Below are 18,584 nucleotides of genomic sequence, written 5' to 3'. Positions count from 1 at the left end.
TAATCTACATTTAACTTGTATGTGCATACATAGACTGTAAGCAGCTGTGAAACATTCTGTAACAAGTTTATACAAATGACACAAACATAAATTCCACTGCACTAGCAAAGAGAGAGAGAGAGAGACAGAGAGAGAGCACGTACATGAGGGGATTATTCCATAGGCGCTAATAATTATCCTTCACAACATCCTTACTGCTTTAGCCAGAAGTATGACATATACACCTTCCCAGGCCAATGACTTGGCATCAACCATTACATCCTGTACACTTGCTCTATGGCTAGGCACTTTGGGTTGGGCTGGTATTTGACAGGCACCACCATTGCATTGGAGGCCATTTGATAGGTGATGCTGATAGCAGCACATTTTTACTTCTCTTTGGCCATACAACTATCTTTGCAATATTCATTAAGTGGAAGAGAAGTACATAAGAACTGCCATACCAGTTAGGACCAATGGTCTATTTAAGCCAGTATCCTATCTCCTTACAGTGGCTAATGAATTAGAGGAAGTTTTGAAACACCCAAATAAACCTAAACCATACAAAACTATCCCTTGGCTAGAATTCCTTTTCGACCACGACTGGTGATCATTTTATGGCCTGAAGCATAAAGACTGATACTCCTGGTCATTTACAAAAAAAAAAAATCCTAGCTATTGTAACTGCAAGTGCTCTTTTTGTTCATATAAATGTCAAGTAGGTATGGATGTGGGACCCCTGGTGCTCACTAGTGTCACTGGCTTTCAGGCTGGTTTTCTCATGGTGGCAGCCGCCCGGAATGTTACAATTTTGGAAAAGTTTGGATTCTGATCTGAACTTTATAGCTCAAGCTCAGCTCTGGTAGTCACACATATGCAACCGGCAAAGGCTGGAAATCATGGTTTTAACCTCAGAATTGGCACTGGACTAACTACCAATTGGACTTCAGGCAATGGAAATATTCAATATCTGCAGCATGCAATAAGGGAACCATCATCTGTTTCTCCTTTTATTAAATGTGGGAAATATTATGTGCTACCAGCAACAAGACAGGAATGGACCCAATGGCTTTCACTATAATATAAAAGCATCAATGTTTTCCCTCCACGGATTCATTAAAATATATTTTCCTTCCACTCATCGCCCTGATGGATCATCCCAGCTTATGAAAACTAAGCTTCTGCCTATCTGATTATTAAATCATTTCCAAAGCAGATGGGAAACTACAGCGGTTTAAACACCTAGGCTGAGACTGCATGACTAAAAATAGCACTGGTAGGCTACTTTTAATTAGTAAGATGATCACACATGTCAGAGGAGAGAAATGTAGATTATATGGATTTATTTGCATGTGTGTGTGTGTCTTTAAAATTAAGTTATAACCCTTAATACCAGGTGCTATTTATAATATGATATATGATTTTTATGATGTCTGGAAACCTGCCACTTGCACAGTGCCATCTTTGTTAAAATGAGGTGGATTAGAAGGCACATTGAAGCAAGAGGCTGTCAGATCTGCAAAGTCCTGTCCACCTTGACTGTGACTGCCCCCTAGATTTACTCCACAAGAATCTTCCCAAGGCCCCTTTGAAAAGTTTAAAAGATTATAGGTTTTAAATTATGCTTTCAAAGAATGAGCATCAAATATGTGACCCAATGGGCCAGGTGACTCTTGATGGATGTGTAAGTAGGGTCTGAATGAGCTCTCCCCTGATATCTAGTGTTGAGTTGGGGGAAAAGACTGTGTTTGTATAGACATGCCTACTCTGCCTAAGTGCACAGCATGGTGGAGCTGATTTGCCAAAATGATCACTTTTGGCTGGTGTTGGGTTGTAGATCACTTTAGTACTGAGTGCAGTGGTAATGAAATGTTATCCTTATTGTATGAAAAAAGGATAGCAGAACTGTACTTAGCCTGTCCTGAATGAGGAGCTCTCCCTAAACTGAATCTCACTCACTAAGTAGGGGTTAGGGATGCCAAATCCCAGTGAAGGAGAGAGAATGTGGAGACAGGTGTTCTGACATAGGGGTGTGGGCTCTGCCTAAGAGCCATGGACAACATTTGACTCTCCCCTTTGTACTGTTTAAAGACAGAGCTAATTAGACTCCATTGAGAGTCCTTGTGAGCCAGTTGCAGCGGCAGCGCAGTAGCTGAGGCATTGCTTGATGCATCCCCCCTTACCCTCGATGGGCGGTGAATTCATATGCATGTACCTCTGAACTGTGGGTCTTCACTGACCAAGGACAGCAACTGTGAGTGGGGTGCAGTGGAGGGAGAGAGGAGTGATGTGTTAAAGGAACATTTGTTGTTGGACTTTCACGCTGCAAGGTGAGAAATTGAGGCAAAGGACACTGCCCAGCATGCTCTGGGGTGTTTGCTTGCTCATGGTCATTTGCTTTCAAATTGTGGTAGTGGTGTTTTCCCAAATTAATGCCAGGTTCCTTTTCCCCATTTATTAAAAGTTTCCCTTGCTCTACACAGACTCAGTGCTTGTGACAGGGGAAGTATTGCCTCTTAGAAGCACCCAAAGGTGGTGTTTAATTTTCCCAGATTACCAGGTGAGGCTCGAGCCAGTTCTGTTTTGTATTGCTAAGAGGAATCCCTAGATATTGAACCTGGCCCTTGTTGCTGCAGACTCCACCTGGCAGAAGGGTTACAGATGCTTACATCAGACCTGTATATCTGTCCATATATTTTTAAGGACTCACCCTTCATTAGAACAGAACTTTGCATTGCTCCACTCACGGAACTCTCGTGTGAAATCAGTGACAATTCTGTGCAAAGAACAGCTGTGAGATCTGCTCCACAATATATACATGGACTACCAATGTTGCACTGATGGCTGTGACATTTGGTACTAAGACTGTACAGCTGTTACCCCTGGCTGTGGTGCAGCTGGGGTGGAGCCAGAGCTTGAAGGGAGAGTGCATGGAGGTGACTAGACAGCAGTGTTGATGATGCAGGGGCTGCCACAATGTACAGTGACATTGTCATTGCCCATGTGTTACTTCTTGGCTGCTCAGAGGAGGCCTGAGGCTCAGAAGCAGAAAGGAAAATAACAATGAAAATATGAGCTGCAAATATTTCATAGGCGAAGTTGAGGTGTCTGAGGATATCTGGCATGTTCTGAGTTATCAGGTCAAGTGAGCCGGGACGTGAAATATAATGCCCTGATTCTGCAGGTAGAACTCCCTTTGGTGGCAGTGTGGAACTCCACTGGGGAGCAATTGCAGAATATACCCTTTGCTACATAAGGGTCATGGAGCAATGAGTACCCTCCCCGTGTAGTTGTGCAAAGGTATCAATTGTTGCTTCAGGAATATTTGTAAGTAAAACATGAAACATTTGTTTTTGTGACAATTCTGAAAGCTGCTTAAAGGCAAAATGTTGCCATTTCTGTCAGGTTTAATGTGAAAATGGTGGTGTCTGGCTTCTGGGCAAACTTGGTACATTTTACAATAAGAAAAGATTTTACACAATTTCATCTGTGAACCTCTTTCTGAGTAAAAACTATCCTATGAGAAGTCCTGGCCTTATCGATTTGTAGAAATTAAGGTTCAGGATGAAAAGAATCATCTTAATAAGGTTTTGCTCTTCCTTACTCCTCACTTGTCTTCCCTGAAGGCTCCAAGTTTCTGGCTGGCTAGTAGGGTGCCCATGGTGTCTTTTCTGATAGTAGTCTACCTGGTTTGGAGTTAAACTACATCATCCAGGGAAGGGCTCCCAGACACGACACTATTTTTAAGAGCTTAGGGACTGAGCCCACAAAGCATTTCACCCAACTGAGAAGGCATTTTGGAAGCAACAAGAGCTTGTATTTCATTTTACCCGACAAAAACTGCAAAATATTTTGTGGTTTGAAGAAACCATATAACAAAATAAGCTTTGGCCTTTTTCTCCAGTGCTGTGAATCTCTCTTTTCACACCTCTGTATTTATCAAACAAGCACGGGGAGCCACAGGTCCTGAACCTGGGCCCATTGGCTGCTGCTGCATCCACAACGCCACCAAACAGCTCTGGCAGGGACTAGCAAATTGGGAGCCCTGGGGCCTTACATTCCACTGAAAGTACCACCCACAAGGCCCTGGTTGGAGGATGTCTGGAGCCACTGATTGGACCAGGAACACTATTTAAGCCAGAAGGGATACAAGAAGTTCTCTGTGCAACAAAGTGGATCCTGGCTTGCTGTTGCTACTCCCAGCCTTGATGTGGTTCCTGACTTCAGCCCTGCCTTTTTCCTGGTTCCTGCTCCTGTTCTCTGACCCTTGGCTTGACTGACTCTCTGACTCTAATTCAACTCTGGCCTCTGACTCTGGTCCTGATTCCTGGCTTTGACTCTGGCTTGACCCTTGGCTCTGGCATCCATCCTCTGGTTCTGATCCTTGCTCCCATTGCCCAACTCCTGCTCTGACCACTGTGTCAGACCACCTACTTCCCAGGCCCTGACAACAAGGAACTATGACATATAATAAGCCACAACAGAGAAACATGGAGGGTCCAATTTTCACTTACACTAAGGCTCGTTTTATGGCAACATAAAGAGACTTAAACGGTGTGGATACAGCCCCCAGTGAATATCCCTTGGTTTAGAGGTCCTCCTCTACTGATATAATACCAACAAAAGGGCTTGGTGCTGTCTGTGCTCTCAGCGCACAGTAAAGAAGGCACATTGTGGACATGTTAGGACGTGAGTGGGCTGCACTTGCTTATGCCTAGTCTCAGTTTCCCAGGGCACTTAGGTGGCCTGGGGAAGCAGACCATAAATTAGAACAGCCCCAATTTGCAACAGAGGCCTGGTCAGTGCTTGCCTGGTTCCTGAATACAGTGAGCACAAAGATGGCTTAAAACTATCACCCCCAGCCCTGTCTCTAGTGCACAAATGGTGTAACTGCAAATCAGACCAAAAGAGTTTTGATCACATGACGGTAGGCATAAGGGGGGGAAATTAGTAGTCTGTAATATTATCAGAGATCCAGTTTTTCTGTGTTGTTTAAAACGGCTTATTGATCTCATAAGATTTTAAACAAGAACAATTCTTTTGCTTAAAGTGACAATGACAGGTTAAAAATCATATGGGTCAGATTTTCAGGTGGTATAAATTGGCATAGATCCATAAAAATTAAAGTACAGCTAAACCAATTTATACCAGCTATAAAAGACAAGGAAATCATGTACAGTTTTTTTTTTTTACCAATAATACTGCAATATCTAAACTATAGATCAATCTATGATGATTGCCTTGACTTTAAACTAGGTTCAACGGGGACAAGTGAGCAAAGCCCACAGGTAAGTGGGGAATATGGAGACCTGGGAGATGGGTCGGAAACAAGAAGGAGGTGGGCTATAATGGCAGAGAGAAAGGAGGGTCAGGGCAAAACTGGGAGGCAAGATCAAACCAGTATCTTAGATGCCTATATACAAATGTGAGAAGTATGGGTAATAAGCAGGAAGAACTGGAAGTGCTAATAAATAAATACAACTATGACATTGTTGGCATCACTGAAACTTGGTGGGATAATACACATGATTGGAATGTTGGTGTGGATGGATACAGCTTGCTCAGGAAGGATAGACAGGGGAAAAAGGGAGGAGGTGTTGCCTTATATATTAAAAATGTACACACTTGGACTGAGGTGGAGATGGACATAGGAGACGGAAGTGTTGAGAGTCTCTGGGTTAGGCTAAAAGAGGTAAAAAACAAGGGTGATGTCATGCTAGGAGTCTACTACAGGTCACCTAACCAGGTGGAAGAGGTGGATGAGGCTTTTTTTAAACAACTAACAAAATCATCCAAAGCCCAAGATTTGGTGGTGATGGGGGACTTCAACTATCCAAATATATGTTGGGAAAATAACACAGCGGGGCACAGACTATCCAACAAATTCTTGGACTGCATCGCAGACAACTTTTTATTTCAGAAGGTTGAAAAAGCTACTAGGGGGGAAGCTGTTCTAGACTTGATTTTAACAAATAGGGAGGAACTCATTGAGAATTTGAAAGTAGAAGGCAGCTTGGGTGAAAGTGATCATGAAATCATAGAGTTTGCAATTCTAAGGAAGGGTAGAAGGGAGTACAGCAAAATAGAGACAATGGATTTCAGGAAGGCAGATTTTGGTAAGCTCAGAGAGCTGATAGGTAAGGTCCCATGGGAATCAAGACTGAGGGGAAAAACAACTGAGGACAGTTGGCAGTTTTTCAAAGGGACACTATTAAGGGCCCAAAAGCAAGCTATTCCGCTGGTTAGGAAAGATAGAAAATGTGGCAAAAGACCATCTTGGCTTAACCACGAGATCTTGCATGATCTAAAAAATAAAAATGAGTCATATAAAAAATGGAAACTAGGACGGATTACAAAGGATGAATATAGGCAAACAACACAGGAATGCAGGGGCAAGAATAGAAAGGCAAAGGCACAAAATGAGCTCAAACTAGCTACAGGAATAAAGGGAAACAAGAAGACTTTTTATCAATACATTAGAAGCAAGAGGAAGATCAAAGACAGGGTAGGCCCACTGCTCAGTGAAGAGAGAGAAACATTAACAGGAAACTTGGAAATGGCAGAGATGCTTAATGACTTCTTTGTTTCGGTCTTCACCAAGAAGTCTGAAGGAATGCCTAACATAGTGAATGCTAATGGGAAGGGGGTAAGTTTAGCAGATAAAATAAAAAAAGAACAAGTTAAAAATCACTTAGAAAACTAGGCAAATACAATTTAGATGGGGCTACTATAAGGTGGGTGCATAACTGGCTGGATAACCGTACTCAGAGAGTTGTTATTAATGGTTCCCAATCCTGCTGGAAAGGCATAACAAGTGGGGTTCCGCAGGGGTCTGTTTTGGGACTGGCTCTGTTCAGTATCTTCATTAACGACTTAGATATTGGCATAGAAAGTACGCTTATTAAGTTTGCGGATGATACCAAACTGGGAGGGATTGCAACTGCTTTGGAGGACAGGGTCATAATTCAAAATGATCTGGACAAATTGGAGAAATGGTCTGAGGTAAACAGGATGAAGTTTAACAAAGACAAATGCAAAGTGCTTCACTTAGGAAGGAACAATCAGTTTCACACATACAGAATGGGAAGAGACTGTCTAGGAAGGAGTACGGCAGAAAGGGATCTAGGGGTTATAGTGGACCACAAGCTAAATATGAGTCAACAGTGTGATGCTGTTGCAAAAAAAGCAAATGTGATTCTGGGATGTATTAACAGGTGTGTTTTGAGCAAGACACGAGAAGTCATTCCTCCGCTCTACTCTGCGCTGGTTAGGCCTCAACTGGAGTATTGTGTCTAGTTCTGGGCACCGCATTTCAAGAAAGATGTGGAGAAATTGGAGAGGGTCCAGAGAAGAGCAACAAGAATGATTAAAGGTCTTGAGAACATGACCTATGAAGGAAGGCTGAAAGAATTGGGTTTGTTTAGTTTGGAAAAGAGAAGACTGAGAGGGGACATGATAGCAGTTTTCAGGTATCTAAAAGGGTGTCATAAGGAGGAGGGAGAAAACTTGTTCACCTTAGCCTCTAAGGATAGAACAAGAAGCAATGGGCTTAAATTGCAGCAAGGGAGGTTTAGGTTGGACATTAGGAAAAAGTTCCTAACTGTCAGGGTGGTTAAACACTGGAATAAATTGCCTAGGGAGGTTGTGGAATCTCCATCTCTGGAGATATTTAAGAGTAGGTTAGATAAATGTCTATTAGGGATGGTCTAGACAGTATTTGGTCCTGCCATGAGGGCAGGGGACTGGACTCGATGACCTCTCGAGGTTCCTTCCAGTCCTAGAATCTATGAATCTATGAATCTTTTATATCATAATCCTAGCACTCCAAGATAAGATTTTCATACTAACCTTGAAATCAAAAACCTAAGTTCCATATTCTGCTCTCAGTTATGCTACTGTAAAACCAGTTACTCCACAGAAGTCACTGAGTTACTCTCAGTATATATGAGCATAACTGGGAGCAGAATCTGGCTCCAAGTGTAAAAATATCTATACTATATTTCTTTTCATTTTCTTCTCTCTCGCTTTCTGACAATTTTAGAATATACACACCCACACATACACACACAGATTGGCTGAGTAATATTTTGTATATGATTGTATTGTAAACATGTTTTTTTATGTCTATCATATGCATTAACTATATTAAAGCACTACAGAAGAAACCTGCCAGTAGAGCTAACACACATCTCTGGAGTCTGCAGACATATCAGATGTCACAACTGAGTTTCGCTTGTATAGTTATGACAGCATCAGAAAGACCCCCTTGATGCCTACACATTGTATTATAGCTCACACTTACCTGAGTAGTTTCCCCTTTTCTATCTGTGTATGCAAATATTTTATCTTTATATATATGGTGCATACATATGTATTATATATAAATATACATACATGTATGTACACACACAAATGTGAGCATATGTACTGTATGTACACATAGTACAATCCCTTCATTACAAAGGTGTTATGAAAATGTAATAAAGATCATGTTCTTTTCACAAAATCTTGTACTGAACATAGCTTCTTACAGATTCAACCACATTCTGACTATCATCTTCATACATCACCTTCTTACAACACCACCAACAAATCTGGGCTACCAAGGAAGTTGTTGCAGTTGATATATAAAAGGTGCAATATGGGTATATATGTTTTTATATATATATGTTATCATTAACCATGCATAGAAATCAATAAAGATACAATACAAATGATGCTATTATAACCATGCTGTCCTACTACAATGTGCAGGGGAAGCCATAACAAATATTGTAGTGTGAAAATAGCAAAACCACAACCTGCCTTTTAACGCTAACCTAAATTGGCCTATTGATGTTGTGACTGTTATCCAGAATGCACATTATGGAATTCTGCTCCCCTCCCCTCCCCTTTTTAAAGAGCTACAGTTTTGATGAGCTACTGAATTAAAAGAAAAGCTGCAAAAAGGCTATCTGCAAAAAAATTAAAAAAGAACTAAAAAGTTAAGCACCAACACCCCACAACTAAAAGTAAAATGCTGAGGAAAGAAAAAAAAATAAGGAACTTACCACACTGCGCGTGAACTTTTCTAGAGAAGTTCTACGACCTTGCTCATTCTCTGGCTTTAAGGGGAAAAAAAGTGGGGAGAAAAAATACAGAAAAAAAACCTTCAGCTTAAATGCAGTTTTTCAAAACAGCAGAAAAAGATAAGGAAGCAAAAAAAGAAACAAAATAAATAAAAAATTGGATTTTTTTTTTTAAAGCAGCAACTGCTGTTTGCTACAGCAAACAGCAAACCCTTAAAGAATGAGAGCCAGCAGCTGCCTTGGAGAATGACACCTTTTCTTCTCTTCTGTTCAAAACGTGCTCCATAGTTGATTCAAAGCTATAAAACAGAGTCTGTGTAGTGTTGTTATTGATTTCTTGTTGAACTTTCCTTCTGTAGCTGTTTGTGCGGAGACCTCTGATTCTGGTTAACATCTGCCAAACAGCTGATTGGAGACTCCTATCCAGATAATAGAAAGATGGAAGAACCAAATCAACTTTATAATTTTCTGGGGAGTGAATGCAGTGCTGGAGAAAAACAGCGCTGGAATTACAGCCTGAACTCCTCTGTTTATTGAGGGGGTAGAAGCAGATTTTCACCACACTGCATCACTCAATGTGCCTCACCTTTTCTCAGGAGAGGCCACCTCTAGGTATGAGACAGCATATGTATAGTGTGTATGGCTGTGGAAAGATGAGGTCATGTTTTTGGCCCGGGTTTTGGTTTACACAGAGCTTACGGGTATTCATATGCTAAAAGTAATAAAACTTCATTGCAATAAGACTGAAACACATTGGCTTATTAGCATTTACATGAGGAACATGGCTCACCTCAGGACTGAATAGTATTTCATTTGGCACAAGAGAAATTCTTTTGGACACTAATGAGGAAAGAAATTGATGAGTTATTGGCATGTTTGTCAGTATGTTGAATGGAAAAGACCTAATAATTAGAAAAAAAATCACCAACCCTTGGCAGAGCGCTACAGCCACCACCCTTCTCCATTGATTGGCTGCATTTAGACATTAGTAAAAGGAAGTAGAGAACACATCATTTCACTATATTTACACAGATCTGTCCAACAGCCAATAAATCCAGCAGAACAGTTGCCAATATAGTACTCAGAGACTTTGTCCTTCAATCTGAATTTTCTGAAAAGATCCACAAGCATAAGGAATGTCCTTCAATCTAAATTTTCTGAAAAGATCCCTGAGCATAAGGAATTTGAGAATCAACTCTTAAAGAGACTTGGGGCGTATACTGAGATACAAAACACCCATACCACCCCACCAGACCATAGGGGGAGGGATAGCTCAGTGGTTTGAGCATTGGCCTGCTAAACCCAGGGTTATGAGTTCAATCCTTGAGGGGACCATTTAGGGAACTGGGGTAAAAATCTGTCTAGGGATTGGTCCTGCTTTGAGCAGTGGGTTGGACTAGATGACCTCCTGGGGTCCCTTCCAATTCTATGATCTTCAAGGAATCCAGTTGAAAGAGTCTGCAGAACTTTCTCAGTAATGATACATTGTCTGAGGAACAATACATTCAGAAGGACTGTCTGTACTACGTAGTGCATAATTATAATTGCTCCAAGCATAAATGGGTATTCTCCATTTTACTGCTGTATGGTCCCATCACCAAGATTTCCTGTAGATAAGTTTGACTGTGTACAGAATAAAGGGGGAAATAGTCATGCCAAAAGTGACAGATTGAGGATATGTCTGTATCAAACTGTGAAACCCATTTTGTTTCAGAAGCTCTGCTTTGTACTCTAACTTTCTTCTTGGAGTGTGACCTTCATGCTGTGTTGTAACCTCCAGGGTAGATTAGAGCACCCATTTTGTGGCAGGGACTTGACAGCTGGTGGAAAATTCTAAAAAGCTGAGACTGTGCAAACAAGGGCCATCAATGTTGGAGAACTCTTCCCTACTGGAACAATAGATTTTCTATCAGGAGGGCCATTGACTTTGAATGACTGTCTACTTAGAAACTAATGGGGCCAGGGAGGGGGCTGGAGACTAGAACTTCTCCAGCAAACACATAGGTGAAGAGGGGTGCTTCTCTAAGCAAGAGGCCAGACCATTGCCACATGCAAGTAAGAAGACAAGAAGGGTTACCTAGTCTAAGGATGCTGCCCAAACCCAGGACTCACAGGAAGGGTGAGATCAGGCCTGGGGGGCTGCGTTCAGGACTGTGTCTCATTTTCCAAACATCCGTAATTCCCTAGTGTGCTTTTTAAGAGCAAAGTGTGTGGTTAAGAAATTCCTTTATTAAGCCTGCATTCCTGGCTCATCTGCCCCTGAAGGGGTTAGCTGAGAAACAAGAGCTCTCACAGCCAGATGGATCCTGGGGGAATATGTCTAAACAATTGGACATATTCCACTGCCCAAGAATAGCATCAAACACCCGGGGTCCACCAAGGAGTGTGCCCGAGAGATCAAGGGTTAGGAACAGTGATGAGTCATTACCCAGATGCAGGGGGCTTAGAAGCATATGGGTTCCAGCAGTGGGATCCATTAATAATTGACTGGTGTCCACATAGAGAGCGGGACTGAACCAACGATACAGACTGATGAAGAGAACAGCTGAAGAGGGCCTACAAATTGTTATGGAAAATAGGAGAGATTCAGTAGTGTGATTGCAAGCACTGCTCAAAGCTTTCTGTCTGCATCCAGGAGACAGAGTCCTGGAAAGAAACTTATGTGAATGTGGTGAGCCAGGGACAAGATGATGATATTGGGAGGATACAATTTATACTGGAGAAGAGGGAAGAAGAGAGGGCCATGTATATGAGATAAAACCCCTTAGAGAAACAGATACAAGAAAAGTACTTCTCTAGAATCTTCTGCTTGTGATTACCTACCAGTTGTGACTTCAGCTGGAATATCAACCCAAAAGGACAAAGGAGGAGTACAGAAACAACAAAGAGAAGATACAAAGAATCCAAAAGGAAGGCAGGTGAACTGATGAAGGCACCTGTAACTGGATATATGCCAAGACTTTACCAGATTATACAGCGAGTTGATTACTTCTACCACCACAGAACAGCACTTTAATGCCTAGAAGACCAGACTGAACTAGTTGTCAGTGATGAGACCTCAGAGACAGCAGGGCCAATGGAAATGGGCATTGAAAGAAAACACCATCCCTTGTCTACATGAGACAACCACGGAACGTTTTCCTGTGTAACTATTTAAAAGAGCCACACTATCAGCCAAGATGCCACCATATGACATCCAACACAAATGCTAGAAATTCTAGGATGATGAAATTTTATAGCTGATTTATAAAATAATGTTATTTTAAAAAGTATATTCATTTACTGTGATTTTTAATTCTAAGGACAGCATTTCAGTAGGGAGGGAAGAGGAACAATGAGGCCATGCTTTCAATACTGGTGTTCATCTATGCAGGTTATACTGATATTCATATTCCAGAACCACATATAAAACAATGATAAATTGAGGGTTTGGGCCAAATATAAGTTAAAATGGCAGGTGTAATTCCAAACTGACTGGGGGAGCTGTTCATTGTGGCTTCTATATGGCACACCAGCAGCACCACTCTAAGAGTTGGTGGGGGCAGGAAAGCTGACGTGGAAAGTAAATAAAGGAATGAGAGGTAAGGGGTGGGGGAGATGACTGGACTCTTCCTTCTGATTGGGTAAACTGTTGGAGAGTCAGAGAAACCAACCCTGCCCAAAGGGGTCCAAGGTAAATCAAGATTGGGAGGAGCCCAGTACAGAAAGAAGACCCCTACTCCAGGAAGTTAAGGAGAAGTTATCGTAAGTGATGGTCTTAGTCTTATTGCAATAAATTTCCGCTTCTCAAGCAAACTCTTCATGCCTGTGAATTACTCCCAACCCTTCCACCTACCCTAAGTGCAACACCTTCCAGGATGCCCAGCTAGTACCAGTTGTGATGGTGATCTTTGTGAGTTGGACTTCTGTTGAAGCTGTCATAATTTGGTCACTGTGTGACAGCCACTATCTTGACCAACTCTGGGGACTGAACCATGGACATCCAGAGCTGAAAGCACAGATCTTTACTACTGGAGCTAAAGAACCAGACTCCAGAGCTGGGGGCCATAACAGACCTATACCCTGTGTGGATTGGGCACTGTGGGGGTTGTTTAACATTCACATCACAGTGTGTGAGTGGAGGAGAGAGAGGAAAGTACAAGGAACCTCCAGACTCACTCATATGTGGCCGGTGTAAGATTAAGTCACAATTGCAGTCCCGGTGCACAGGGAAGGGCAGAAACTCCTCCTTCTATGCACTCACAGGGGAGCATGTCACTCCAGAGGAGGCACATGGGAGAGGTAGGGAGAAAGTGAGGCATAGAGCTGCCCTTTGACACAGATCAGGCCAAGTGCATCAATCTAAAGGACAACGCAGACTGTGCAGTACCTTTGTGCATTGGGCCTCTTAGAAGCACTGTCCCTTTCTGTGTAGCTAGGAGTGGAAATCTGGGTGGGCCCTGACTTTTGTGTGGACGGGCAATGACAGACTGTGCTAGCTCACTTCTCCCTCGATGCCACGCCCTCTTCATAGCCTTGGTGCCCCCAGACACAGGGCTTCACCTGCTGAGCTGGGCATGCGCATGGGGCGGCTCAGAAAACAGCAAGGCAGAGCTGCCGGAGCGTAGCTTTCTGAAGGGCAGCCACATAGCTCTGTCCTGGATTTCAGGTGCCCAAGTGATGTTCTGGGCCACTGTGGCAGCACTACACCCCTACTCAGATTTGGGTGGGCCTGGATGCTGAGTGGGTGGGCTGCGGCCCACTCATGGCTACGCCCCTGCTTCTTGACCTCCCACTGAGGTGATGAAGCTTTGCCTCATCCCCAGCAATGCCCAGTGCCTTAAAGGCACAATTTTGACTATGAAATGTAATGGCTAGGCCAGTGGTTTTCAAACTTTTTAGGCTGCGTACCCCTTTCCAAATAATGTAGTTTACCACATACCCCCATCTGAGATAGGGTCATATATACCTATGAAAACAGACAAACAGAGTGTAAAAGGGATAACACAATGCAATACAATGCACAAGCCCCGGAGTGTGTTTTCCCAGAAACAATTATTATAGCAAACATAGGCATAGTTTAACTTCTATATTTGGGGAGGCATGGCTCCCGGTCAGCAGCTGCTGCTCTCTGGCTGCCCAGCTTTAAAGGTGGTGCCGCCGCCGCCAGCAGCAGCACAGAACTTCAGAGCAGGGCAGCTGGAAAGCAGTGGCTGCTGGCTGGGTTGTTCATGTTGTTTGCAGCGCAGGAGGGCTATGTTTTTAATCCTGCTCCTGTCCTGCCCCGCAATACCCACTCCCACCTGTTCCCGCATTGTTTCTTGAATTTTTATCCCGCTCCCACTATTATGGCAGCAAGTCCTGCAGGACCTGTGCTGCAGGGCTCTACTCTGAAGGCAGCACTACCACCAGCAGTAGCACAGAAGTAAGGGTGGCAACAGAGGCTGGTGGGACATCCCATCCACTTTGCATGATGATGCATGGAGGGTTAGAGTTTTCTATTCTCTTTGTGTGGGGGAAAAGGAGATGCAGGGGCTGCTCATCCCCTTGTAGAAGTGCATGAGGACTACAATCCCTCTGCATGGGTGAGTTGGGAGTTCCCATCCCATTGCATGGTGGTGCAGGAAGTGGGTGGGTGCTAGTGGGGAGACATCCTGAGAGCAACATGTCCAGCCATTGCTAGGAAAATTTGAGCCCTGATGTGGGACTGGGATCCCACAGATGCCGTAGGACCTAGTACCATAATAGCAGAAGCATGATAAAAATTCAGGAAACAACATGGGAGGGAGTGGGAGTGGAAGTGGGTATTGGGGGATGGGATGGGAGCGGGATTAAAAAAATAGTCTTCCTGCACTGCATACAACATGAACGCCCGTGGCCAGCAGCCGCTGCTCTCCAGCTGCCAGATCTGAACTTCTGCACTGCTGCGTTGCTGCTGCCGCCCACAACCAGGAGAGCTAGAAACATAGCTGTTTTTGCAAGGTTAGACTCTGGAGCGCCTTTTGGTAGTAAAGCGTTCAATTCTCTGGCAAATTCTGCAACTGCAGAATCAGGAATGTCTGGAACACTACTGTAGGCTGATGTCCTTTCCCATTCTTAGGGAAACTGGAGTGGGGGTGTAAATGGACCGCAAGGATTCAGTTTGGGGCACTGACATTTTATATCAACTGACAAGCTGCAGCATATAAGGTTTATTCTAATACTGAAAGGGTTCACTGGGAACTACCATCTGAAAATTTAGCCATGCTAACGTCCTACATTGAAACCTTCCTTGCAAACACTCCCAGCTCCACCATATGACACACTTACGGTGAACTGTATTAATGCAATAGCCCCGAGTTTAAATCGAACTGTCTAAGGTATCTAGAGAACACCAGTCACCAGAGTATCGAGTTGTTGATCACAGCATTACACTTTTCTATTAAAATAAAAAGCACTCAAACCTGGCTGCACGCCAAGCAGCCCACGTGCACAGTTTCAGGAGGAGCACACATTTGTGCTGGCTGTATTGCTCTCCAGCATTTCCTGCCTGCTTGTCTACAAAATGTGTGACTGGCTATGTGTTATTGAGGTAACCACTTGCCTGCCTCGGTCCAGCTCAAAGCAAAGGTGCTTGAGGCTGCCTTGCAGAGTGGAGGAAGGAAATTTAAAAATAAAGTAGTAAGAATGTAGAAAAATAAAGAGTAAGGATCTCTGTATGTTGTCTGAACGCATCAGGTAAAGCACAGGAAGTGCACCAAAATGCTTTGAAGTATGACAACAATGCTCGTACAAACACACACACACACGCTTGTTCAAGCAGTCCTCAAACGTGCAAAAAGAAAACTTACCCTCATCAACAGTAAACAGACCGACCTACTGTACAAGTTAACAGTAGGATACAGATTTTTAAAAATTTTAAAAAGCTTTTATTAAAAACAGCTGAGCCCAGTTAGGTGCAGAAAAAATCCAGAATATACTGGACTATATCACTAACCATTTACTGCAGCTCTCCATGTTTCTTTTTCTACTGGTTAATTATTTATCAAACTGTTCCGATTTTAGTTCTTTTCAGTAAAGAGTCTGTTAGCACAGGGCAGCGTAGACATTAGAAAACCAACTACAAATGATTAACAACATGATTAGTAGGAGATCTCTTAGCATTCTTATGGCACTCAAGTAAAGCTCTATCACTGTCACACTTCCTCTGAAGGTACTGAGAAGGGGATGGAGAGGTGCTGAAGTTAGCTTGGTAGACACTAAGGAGACTGAGAAGGTGAGAGGGCATGAGACTGGTTTTCAGAGAGAACTTGTTTGCAATGGTGACTGTCCGCCCATGGATGCTAATATGACTTTTGAGTTCTCTTCTCTTTCTAATATGTATACTAAGGTCCCAGTTGTGCTCATGCTGGAACCAGTGAAAGTTTTGCCATTAACTGAAGGAGAGTATGAACGAGTTCTAAGAGCTCAGCATTCTACACTGTAGGTCTCCATTCATATCGGAACCTAGTACTAATTTCTCCTCAAGACTTGTGTGTTTCAGAAGCATGAAATTCATGTCTTTCAAAAGGAACAATATTTTACAAGGCATAATTATAAGCAAGGCTGGAAAAATTCCCTTGATATTCACTCACCTGTGGACTAAGAGTCAGGTTATCAATTACCCTGCACCTCACATAGTCATTCACACCAGCGCATAATGAGTGGAAAACACTGCTAGATTAAAGGGGTGGCAATTTACACCTACTTTACTCTCACTAGCACAGGGTAATATGGAATCTGGCCCGATGTGTTCTTGTGAGGGAGAAAAACAACTGCCCCAGCCTCCTAAACCAAGCATATTTTATTTACATCAGCTCTCCCTCCCCAATAAACTGATGATAGATCCCACTCCCACCTATTTGCAGAGCGCCTCCACTGTTCTACCCCTCCTGAGGCTCAGAGAGCTCTCAGCCCCTCACCTGCAGCTGGGCCCTCTCCAACCCTTCCCTCTCCTCCTCTTAGAAGATGGTGGCTCAAAGGCCCCCCTGCTCCTCCTTTTTGGTGAGAATGGCTCTAACTGCTTGCTGTTCATTTTACACAAACATTCCACTCTCAGAAGAACGTCGATGCAGCAGTCACTGTCCTTACTGCCCCATTTCCTGAATGAGAACAAGCAGTCTCAGGGCCCCTCCACTCCCTTCCTCCTATTTATCTAGGGTTCTTAGAATGACCCCTCCTGTTGAAGGAGCACCGGGGCTTGAGCTTCTCTGCTTTTTCCCTTCTCCTCAGAGGAGGAGCCAATGAATATCTAGCCCCCCTCAGCCAACACACCCTGTCAAAATCACTATTCGCCCTCAGTGAGTGGGTGAGGAGGTTTTTCAAGACCTAAACGTAACAGGCATTTCTTCTCTTGCATAAAGTTCACTGTCATCCAAGGGCCTGGCCAATTTTTGTCTCCTGAGGGGAAGGGATGGTGGTTATTGCCCACTATAAAATGTGGTAATGTATGTATCAGTAGAAATATGGGCAGACTGATGCTTGGTCTTGCACAACACAGGTGTGGCATGTTGTGTGTATGCACAAGAAGTAAAACGCAATGGGTAGGCGAAGGAACCCAATCCTGCATCTGTGAGATAGCTGCTGACAGCAACCTAATGACTCCTACCTAGAAGCAGGAGTGAGGCCCACAGACAAACACATAGCTAAGTGGCCCATCTGCATGCTTACCAGGCTAAAGTCCTTTTCTCCTCAGATACATGGATGCACTGCCCACATCCTTTCCCTTTTTCACCCTGCCCTTTACAGAGTAAGGAGGCAGGCATGCAAGGGTGACCTACTTCTGTGCAATGCAGAGACCTACATCTAGCTCTTAACCTTCCTTGTTCCTACATGTAGCCTCCAAACACACCCCTGCGGGAGCCCAGTCCTGCACTCGGAGTAGTATACCATGGATTTGCAGGCTTTAGGCCATCATATTGTGGTACATATAACAATGACAGTGGTAGGAAAGAAGAAAAACTCCAACATGAATGAATAAGGAACTCCTAGCCTATACATGGCCCATGTCCACCATCTGTGCATCCATGAGTCTGTGTAAAGTATGTTTATTTTCCCCTGTCCTCCTCATAACTCTGCCAATTTATTTGAATCCTGGCCCGCAAGCCCCTCTTGCTCATTCCACTTTCAGACCCTGGATCAGAAACTTTCACATGTGCAGTTATTTTGTGATGTGGAAAAATGATACTTTGCACGTACACCGTGCATACTATATAGAGATTTGCACCTGAGGATCTCAAAATGCGCCAGACATTTTTACAGATGTTAATTAAGACTCAACATCTCTGCTAAACAGGTCAGAATTATTACCTGCATTTTACAGAGTGGGGAGTATAAGGCTCACAGAGATGAAGCGATTTACCCAAAGTCACACAAGAAAATTAGTGGAAAAGCCAGGGAACGAACAAACAGATCTCATGATTCCCAATCCTGTACTTTTGCCACAAGGCCCATATATGGGATGCAATGTATGGCAATGACCCAAAATGAGGAGGACACAAAAATGCATTCATACAAGAAACTTAAAACGTAGTGGAATTA

General features: G+C 43.3%; 1 protein-coding gene across 1 annotated transcript in view; it reads right to left on the bottom strand.

Moving 5' to 3' along the window:
• Positions 1 to 18,584, bottom strand: part of RGS6 (regulator of G protein signaling 6) — a 184,628-nt gene that overhangs the window by 22,154 nt on the left and 143,890 nt on the right. Inside the window, exon 15 of the mRNA XM_029911408.1 lies at positions 9,030 to 9,083. Coding sequence (XP_029767268.1) covers positions 9,030 to 9,083 — 54 coding nt within the window. The remainder of the gene's footprint in view (positions 1 to 9,029; positions 9,084 to 18,584) is intronic.

The sequence above is a fragment of the Terrapene carolina genome, unplaced genomic scaffold, assembly GCF_002925995.2.
Source record: "Terrapene carolina triunguis isolate 2854851 unplaced genomic scaffold, T_m_triunguis-2.0 Scaffold96, whole genome shotgun sequence".
Taxonomy (NCBI): domain Eukaryota; kingdom Metazoa; phylum Chordata; order Testudines; family Emydidae; genus Terrapene; species Terrapene triunguis.
Note: the sequence above shows the minus strand (reverse complement) of the source record. Positions and strands in the feature narration are given on the sequence as shown.